This window comes from Hypanus sabinus, unplaced genomic scaffold, assembly GCF_030144855.1.
Source record: "Hypanus sabinus isolate sHypSab1 unplaced genomic scaffold, sHypSab1.hap1 scaffold_275, whole genome shotgun sequence".
NCBI classification, from domain to species: domain Eukaryota; kingdom Metazoa; phylum Chordata; class Chondrichthyes; order Myliobatiformes; family Dasyatidae; genus Hypanus; species Hypanus sabinus.
The window spans coordinates 553,303-562,500 of NW_026780885.1; the positions used below are offsets into that span (position 1 = coordinate 553,303).

At 49.1% G+C, this 9,198-nt stretch overlaps 1 protein-coding gene across 1 annotated transcript; it reads left to right on the forward strand.

The window, feature by feature from the left end:
* Positions 1–1,320: 1,320 nt before the first annotated feature.
* Positions 1,321–8,852, forward strand: LOC132388169 (NACHT, LRR and PYD domains-containing protein 3-like). The gene is made up of 5 exons (XM_059960520.1): positions 1,321–3,132; positions 4,092–4,178; positions 7,960–8,127; positions 8,283–8,450; positions 8,615–8,852. Exons 1-5 carry the CDS (start codon positions 1,391–1,393, stop codon positions 8,700–8,702), a joined length of 2,253 nt encoding a protein of 750 aa, XP_059816503.1. The 5' UTR covers positions 1,321–1,390; the 3' UTR covers positions 8,703–8,852.
* Positions 8,853–9,198: the final 346 nt, after the last annotated feature.

Here is a 9,198-nt window from a genome sequence, read left to right on the forward strand (position 1 = left end):
GACCCCACACTCACCTGGTAGGTTCCTGACACACTGTGACACCCCACACATACCTGACAGTATACTAACCCACTTTGATACACAACACAACCTTGACATGGTTCCGACGCACTGTCAAAACGCACGCTCTCCTGACAGGGTCCTGACACACTGTGAGACCCTACACACTACTGACAGGGTGCAGTGACACAATGAATCCCCACAGACACCCTTGACAGGGTCCTAACACACTGTGAGACCCCACACACCCTTGACAGTGCCCTGTCACACTGTGAGATCCCACACACCCCTGACAGGGTCCTGACACACTTTGAAACCCCACACACTCCTGACAGGCTGCAGTCACACAATGAGTCCCCACAGACAGCCCTGACAGGATCCTAACACACTGTGAGACCCCACACACCCTTGCCAGGGTCCAGACATGCAGTGAGACCCCACACACCCCTGACAGGGCTCTGACCCACAGTGCTACCCCAAACATAACTGACAGGGTCATGACACTGTAAGACCTCACACCACCTGAGAGGGCCGTGACAGACTACGAGATCCCCAACACACCTGGTTGGGTCCTGACACACTACGAAAACCCACATACCCCTGACAGGGCCCTGACACATTGAGAGACCCCTCACACCCCTGACAAGGTGCAGTCACAATGTGAGAACCCAAAGACACGTTTTAGGGTCATGACACAATGTGAGACCCCACACACCTCACAGGGTCCGGATGCACTGTGAGACCCCACACACCCTTGACAGTGTCCTAACACACTGTGAGACCCCACACACCCCTGACAGGGTCCTGACACGCTGAGAGACACCACACACCCCTGACAGGGACCTGACATGCTGAGAGACCGCTCACACACCTGATTGGGTTAAAAGCCACTTTGCGATGCCACACACCCCACCCAGCCATCCACAGTGCATGTGCTGTTGCGCAAAGTTACTTGTTTGTATTTTGAATCAGTGACGGTGGGAGGGGAGGGGGAGCTGTGACTCCGCGTCCTGTTCCTTTGACAGAATGCCCACTACCCTCTTCTCTATCTCCATACGCCGCATCAACACAAGGGATTAAAAGTTTCTTCCACAGAAGAAAATTATATCTGTGACAGTAGTGGGAGATTGTCTGGTACGGGACAGTCGGGGGTCAGTAAACTACCAGGGAAATACTCACCTTCACAGCACAGTTAATGTGAAAATGTGATGATCTGGTGTTTATGACCAGGCCTCTCTGTCCAGTCAGCGGTCTGTTAATTGAATTTACTTTACTGTACGAGCATCCATTGGTGAATCCAATCAATACAACAGCTCTGAGCTAACTCTTGTGTGCATAAATACAGAGTTCTGAGTTGAGGCATCTAACAGTTTGTCCACTGTCTGTTCCCATGGAAGATGTTCAACAGAAACACAAGGAGACTCTGCGGGCACAAACTGAAACACTGAGAGTGAACACGATCCTGATGAGGGAGAAGGTGAAGGTTTTCCAGCTGGTTGATCGATACGCTGAGCTCACAGTCATTTCTACTGTTCGAGACCGGAGACTGGTAGAACATGAGCTGCTGGCAAGAGGCAGAGACCACGAGAAGTGGAGAGAAAAAAATCTCCGTGGACACCTGGAAAAACTCCGGATAGATCAGTTGTTCCAGAGCAGCTTTTTTCGAAGTCAGTCCGAATCTGGGAGTTCAGCAGCAGCGGCCGGAGTCCCGGGGATCGGGAAAACAACAATGGTACAAAAGATTGTTTATGACTGGGCCATGGGGAAAATATACCAACAGTTCCAGTTTGTCTTTAGTTTCAAATTCCGGGATTTAAACACCTTTAACAACCGAATAAACCTGAAGGAACTGATTCTGGATCAATATCCTTACTTTGGGAATATCCTGAGAGAGGTCTGGAAGAACCCAGAGGGATTGCTGTTTATATTTGATGGTTTGGATGAATTCAATGACAAAATTGATTTTTCTGACAGTAGGAGAGATACTGAACCTCAGTTCACATGCACTGATCCTGAATTCAAGTGCAAGGTGTCTGACATTGTGTACAGTTTAATCCAGGGCAAGCTGCTCCCAGGGTGTTCAGTGCTGGTGACCACCCGTCCCACTGCGTTACATTTATTGGAAAAGGCGGATATCAGTGTCTGGGCTGAAATCCTGGGATTTGTTGATGAGGAACGGAAGGAATATTTCATCAGGTATTTTGAAGATCAGACGGTGGCAGCAGCTGTTTTCAAACACGTGGAGGAGAATGAGATCCTGTACACCATGAGCTACAACCCCTCCTACTGCTGGATCCTCGCTCTGGCACTGGGCCCCTTCTTCACACAAAGAGTCAGGGACCCACAGCGAGTTCCCAAGACCATCACCCAACTGTACTCCTACTATATTTACAACATTCTGAAAAACCACGGCCGTGAGATTGGGAACCCCCGTGATGTGTTACTCAGGGTTGGTCAGATGGCCTACAGAGGAGTGTCTGAGAGGAAGATTGTATTTACAGATGGAGATTTGATCAACTACAGTCTGCAGACTTCCCAGTTCCTGTCCGGGTTCCTGATGGAGCTTTTGGAGAGAGAGGATTCTGCCCGGAGTGTGGTGTACACATTCCCACACCTCACCATCCAAGAGTTTGTAGCTGCAGTTGCACAATTCCTGAATCCACATCCCGGGGATATCATGAAATTCCTCACTGAAGTCCACAGCACGACAGATGGGCGATTTGAGGTATTTCTCCGTTTTGTTGCTGGTCTCTCCTCCCCAATGACAGCTCGGGGCCTGGAGGAGTTTCTGGGTCCATTTCCCAATGAAACAACCTGCCGGGTGATTGACTGGGTGAAGGAGGAGGTTAAACGCCAGAGTGGAAACACGAGTGAAGCTGGTAAAAGGAGCCTCCTGAACACATTGCACTACCTGTTTGAGTCTCAGAATCGTGGACTGGCTCAGGCCGCTCTGGGATCTGTGGAAACACTTTCATTCCGTGGAATGACACTAACCCCGATTGACTGCGCGGTCCTGTCTCATGTCATCGGACTCTGTGATACAATAAAACACCTCGACCTGCAGAAGTGCCACATTCAGTGCGAAGGAATCCAGCGGCTGGGACCCGGGCTGCACAAGTGCCAGGAGTTGAGGTAACTTGGTTTATCTCTCACTCTGAACTGTGAAACTGTCTCATTGTGTTGTTTCAATGTAAAGGGATTTCGGTAAATTTGTAGTAAATCAGATTGTGAAGAATTGGGACAAACGCCAAGGGGATCAGTCAGTAATTCCCCAAGGACGGGAGGGTTCTGTGGTTCCTTGTGAAGGGATGTTGGAGACCATCAGATCAGGGAACAACGGCCATTGGTTTAATGGTAGTAAAGCACAGGAATGGCCGTGTTTCTCGCTGCCTTTGACACGTCCATTGACAATGTTGCTTCTCACTGTTACTGACACCCAGACCGACACTGACTGCAGCAGGTGGGTCAGAGATTCACACCCCCTTCCCGGTGAGGGACAAGAGACCGTCAGCAGACTGTCCCAGTGAGAATGAAAGAAATACAATTGTGAGATTGTCCTGTCCTGCCCTTCCCCGTGTGTGACTATCTTTTCCCATCGGTATACTGCTGTGGGACTTCTCGTCCCCATTCCACTTCCTCCTGTGGGATCTCCCATCATTATCTCCTTCCTCCAGAGGGACGACTCTTCCCCATCCCCTTCCTATCGCAGAATCTGTCTTTCTATCCCTTTCCCTCAGGTGGGGTCTCTTCCACGGTGTCCCATGGACACTTTCACAAATCTTCCTCACTGTGGGACTTTCTCCCATCCTTCATCCCTGCCCCTCCTGACGCTGTCACATCAGGGACACTTTTCTAACCATCAGGGAATGGGACAGAATATGTGGAGTTTACAGGGTCACACCGACAGACGAAATTACTGACATTCGGTGAATACCCTGGAGCTGGGCAGTGAGGGACGTTGACAGTGATGGGAACTACGATCAGTGATTTACTGAAGGGTTTAATGTTTCCTGAAATATCCGAGTGAGAGAAATTCCCCCAGACCCACGGTTTGAATCACTTTGTTCATCAATCTGTCTGTTTGTGTTTAGACTTGGGTGGAATGAACTGGGAGATTCAGGAGTGAAACTGGTGTCTGCGGCTCTGAGGAACCCGGAGTGTAAAATACAGAAACTGGGGTAATTACCAGACTTTGGGAGATTGTGTTTACAGTCACTGGGTGTCTGACACTGAGAATGAATGTGATCAGTAGAAACCAAGAAACAAAGAAAACATACAGGACAATACAGGCCCTTCACCCACAAACCTGTACCGAACACGTCCCCTGCCTTTGAACTACCTAGGCTCTACCCATAGCTCTCTATTTTTCTGAGTTCCATGTAGCCATCCAGGAGTCTCTTCAAGACCCTGTGGTTTCCGTCTCCACCACCGCTGCCGACAGCCCATTCCATGCACTCACCACGCACTGTGTAAAAAATTACCCCTGACATCTCCTCTGTACCTAATTCCAAGCACCTTAAAAATATGCCCTCTCGTGCTAGCCATTTCAACCCTGGGGAAAAGCTTCTGACTATCCATATGATCGATGCCTCTCATTATCTTTTACACCTCTACCAAGTCGCCTCTCATCCTCCGTCGCTCCAAGAGAAAAAGCTGGGTTCACTCAACCTATTCTCCTAAGGCATGCTCCCCAATCCAGGCAACACCCTTGTAAATCTCCTCTGCACCCTTTCTATGGGTTCCACGTCCTTCCTATGGTAAGGCGACCAGAAATGAGCAGAGTACTCGAAGTGGCATCTGACCAGGATCCTGTATAGCTTCAACATTACCTGTCGGCTCTTAAACTGAATCCCACGGTTGATAAATGCCAATACACTGTAAGCCTTCTTAGCATAACATATGCATAGAATGCATAGCTTTCGTTATGCGTAGCAGCTTTGGGCGACCTACGGACTGAGCCCAATATCCCCACGATCCTCCACACTGCCAAGAGTCTTACCGTTAATACCATATTCTGCCATCACATTTGACCTATCAAAATGAACCACCTCACACTTATCTGGGTTGAACTCCATCTGCCGCTTCTCAGCCCAGTTTTGCATCTTATCAGTGTCCCATTGTAATCTCTGACAGCCATCCACACTATCCAAAACACCTCCAACCTTTGTGTCATCTGCAAATTTACTAACCCACCCCTCCACTTCTTCATCCAGGTCATTTATGCAAATCACAAAGAGTATGGTCCCAGAACCGATCCTCCAGGCACACCACTGGCCACCGGCCTCCATGCAGAATATGACCCATCTACAACCACTCTTTGCCTGCTTTGGGCAAGCCAGTTCTGGATCCATAAAGCAATGTCCCCTTGGATCCCAGGCCTCTTTACATTCTCAATAAGCCTTGCATGGGGTACCTTATCAAATGCCTTGCTGAAATCCATATACACTATATCTACTGCTCTACATTTATCAATGTGCTTAGTCATATCCTCAAAAAATTCAATCAGGCTCATAAGGCACGACCTGCCGTTGACAAAGCCATGCTGATTATTACTAATCATATTTTGCCTCTCCAGATGTTCATACACTCTACCTCTCAGGATCTTCTCCATCAACTTACCAACCACTGAAGTAACAGTCACTAGCCTAAAATTTCCCAGGCTATCCCAACTCCGTTTCTTGAATAAGGAAACAACATCAGCAACCCTCCAATCCTCCTCAACCTCTCCCGTCGTCAGTGATGATGCAAGGATCATTGCCAGAGGCTCAGCAATCTCCTCCCTCGCTTCCCACAGTAGCCTGGGGTACAATCCTTCATGGCCCGGTAACTTATCCAACTTGATGTTTTCCAAACGCCCCAGCACAATTTCTTTTTTAATATCTACATTCTAAAGATCTTTCAGTCCACTGCAAGTCATCCCTACAATCGCCAAGATCCTTTTCCATCATGAATGCTGAAGCAAATGATTCATTAAATACCTCCGCTATTTCCTCCGGTTCCATACGCACTTTTCCATTGTCACACTTGTTTGGTCTTATTCTCTCACATCCTATCCTCTTGCTCTTCACATACTTGCAGAATGCTTTGGGGTTTTCCTTAATCTTGTCCGCCAAGGCCTTCTCATGGCCCCTTCCAGCTCTCCTGATTTCATTCTTCAGGTCCTTCCTGCCAGCCTTATAACCTTCCAGATTCATGTCATTACCTCGTTTTTGAACCTGTCAGGAGCTCTTCCTTTCTTCCTGACTAGATTTACAACGGCCTTTGTACACCACGGATCTTGTACCCTCCCATCCTTTCCATGTCTCATTAGAACGTACCTACTCAGAACCCCACGCAAATATCCCCTGAACATTTGCTACATTTCTTCGGTATGTTTCCCTGAAAACATCTGTTTCCAATTCATGCTTACAAGTTCCAGACTGATAGGCTCATAGTACCCCTTACTCCAAAAAGGTTTCCCTAACTTGCCTGTTCCTATCCCTCTCTAATGCTATGGTAAAAGAGACAGAATTGTGATCACTATCTCCAAAATGCTGTCCCACTGACAGACCTGACATCTGGCCAGGTTGATTTCCCAATACCAGATCAAGTACAGCCTCTCCTCTTGTAGGCTTATCTAAATAGTGTGTCAAGAAACCTTCCTGAACACACCTAACACACTCCACCCCGTCAAAACCCTTCACTCTCGGGAGATGCCAATCAATATCTGGGAAATTAAAATCTCACACTTCAAAAGCCTGTTATTATTACCTCTTTCCAGAATCTGTTTCACTATCTGCTACTCGATGTCCCTGTTACTGTTGGATGGTCTATACAAAACACCCAGTAGAGTTATTGACCCCTTCCTGTTCCTAACTTCCACCCACAGAGACTCCACAGACAGTCCCTCCATGAGTTCCTCCATTTCTGCCGCCGTGAGACTATCTCTGATCAACAGTCTTAGCCCCACCTCTTTTTTTCCTCCCTCCCTGTCCTTTCTGAAACAATTAAAGCCTGGCCCTCAAAGTAGCCATTCCTGCCCCTCAGCCATCCTAGTCTCTGTAACGGGCACACTATCATAGCTCCAAGTGTTGATCCATTATCTAAGCTCAGTCGCTTTATTCATGATACTCCTCGCATTAAAATAGACATGTCTCAAACAATCGGACTGACTGCGTCCCTTCTCTATCAACTTCCTATCCTCCCTCTCGCACTATCTGCAAATTGTCTCAATTTGTCAGCCTACCTCCCTTTCCTCCATCACATCAGAGTCGCCGATCACTACTGCCTTCTTCTTCCTTTCCCTGCCCTTCTGAGCCACAGGGCCACTGTTGCCTCCAGCAGGTAGGCTGTCCACACCCCCCTTCAGCAGTACTTGAACAGGGGCACTTACCTTCAAGGGGTACAGTCACAGGGGTACTCTCTAGTACCGGCTTCTTGCCCTTCCCTCTCCTGACTGTGACCCACTTCTTCAGTCTCCCGTGGCTCTGGTGTGACTACCTGCCTGTAACTCCTCTCTGTCACCTCCTCGCTCTCCCTGACCAGACGAAGGTCATCGAGCTGCATCTCCAGTTCCCTAACTCGGTCCCTAAGGAGCTGCAGCTCGACACACCGGGTGCAGATGTTGCCGTCCGGGAGGCTGGGAGTCTGCAGGATCTCCCACATCTGACACCGAGCACAGAAACCCAGCCTCACACACATACTCTCTGTCTGTATCATAAACAGATAACCTACCTCGCCTCGACCCTTTATCGCCGAAGCCCCGTTAGGCCAAAGCCTTCCTACTCTGTCTCCCGCTCCTCTGACGCTCACTCTGTAAATCTGTCTTCCTTTTAAACTCTTATCGTTGTTCTCACTGGCCGACCTGCCCAGTCGTGCTGAAGAAAATCAAATCAGTAATTGTGTTACTGATAAACACTCGGGATTTGTACCGTCTCCTGTCTCTCTGTGTCCTTCACCCTCACTTTCTCTCATCTCCAGGCTGGATAATGTCGGCCTCACAGATTCTGATGCCGAGGATCTCGCCGCTCTCAGTGCAAACTCATCACTGACGGAGCTGGACCTGAGTGATAATGAACTGGGAGATTCAGGAGTGAAACTGGTGTCTGCGGCTCTGAGGAACTCGGAGTGTAAAATACAGAAAATGTGGTAAGTACCAGACTGTGTGAGATTGTGTTTACAGTCACCGGGTGTCTGACACTGAACATTAATGTGATCAGTAATGGTGTCACTGATAAACACTGGGGATTTGTACCGTCTCCTGTCTCTCTGTGTCCTTCACCCTCACTCTCTCTCATCTCCAGGCTGTTCAATGTCGGTCTCACAGATTCTGGTGCCGAGGATCTCGTCTCCGCTCTCAGTACAAACCCATCACTGACGGTCCTGTACCTGGGATTAAACTCGCTGACAAACCGATCTGTCCCCGGTCTCCGCCGCCTCATACTGACCCTCCCGAGTCTGGAGCTGATCCTGTGAGTGTTTGTGTTAATGTTCAATGTGATAAAATATCAGCGGATCCGCGGGTTTTCTGGTGATATTTGTCTGTGAGTGTTGTTGAAACATTAACCCCGGTCCCCTGTTACTGACACTGTTGTGTAATCTCTTTATTTCTTCTTTATTCTCCCATCTGTTTCAGGCTGGACGGGAATCAGTTCAGTGAGACCGGGAGGAAGGAACTGAGATCTCTACAGGAACCCAGACCCGGACTGAGAGTGTCTGTGTGAACATCTGAATGTGTGAACATCCTCGCCCACGGGATGGGGACATCTTGGCCGATTCCCCGCCCTCCCCTTTAACTCCCGCCCTTACCTTTAATGGCCGCGCGCCGGGGCTGATTCCCAACGGTTTTAACAGAACCAGCTCAGGTCTCGCGCTGTGTGTCGCTCGGAGAGGTCCCGCAGTGACTGTCCGGCGGGCAGCTTCCCTCGTAAAACCCCTGAAAATTACCCAGACAGGAAGAGCCCAGGGGCTGAGGCTCAGTCTGGGAAACCGGTGTCCCGGGTTGGGATTATCCCGGGAAAGAATCTTTTTGCTCCCTTTGCTGAGGACGGTGCATTCGGCAGCCTGGCCGATATAATGATGTTAAATGGACAAATCCCTCGGCAGTGACCCTGGATCTGCAGCGATCCCGGACACGGCCCTGAAGTGTGATTTTATAATCATCGGTTCCCCGATGCAGAGTGACGGTGAGAAACGGGACTGATTATTCAAACTGTCACT

Bases quoted from the DNA above. Each gene is read 5' to 3' on its own strand.
- LOC132388169 (XM_059960520.1), top strand. From the start codon at position 1,391: ATGGAAGATGTTCAACAGAAACACAAGGAGACTCTGCGGGCACAAACT. The intron at 3,133-4,091 runs GTAACTTGGTTT...GTTTGTGTTTAG, and splicing joins CACAAGTGCCAGGAGTTGAG to ACTTGGGTGGAATGAACTGG. The intron at 4,179-7,959 runs GTAATTACCAGA...TCTCATCTCCAG, and splicing joins TGTAAAATACAGAAACTGGG to GCTGGATAATGTCGGCCTCA.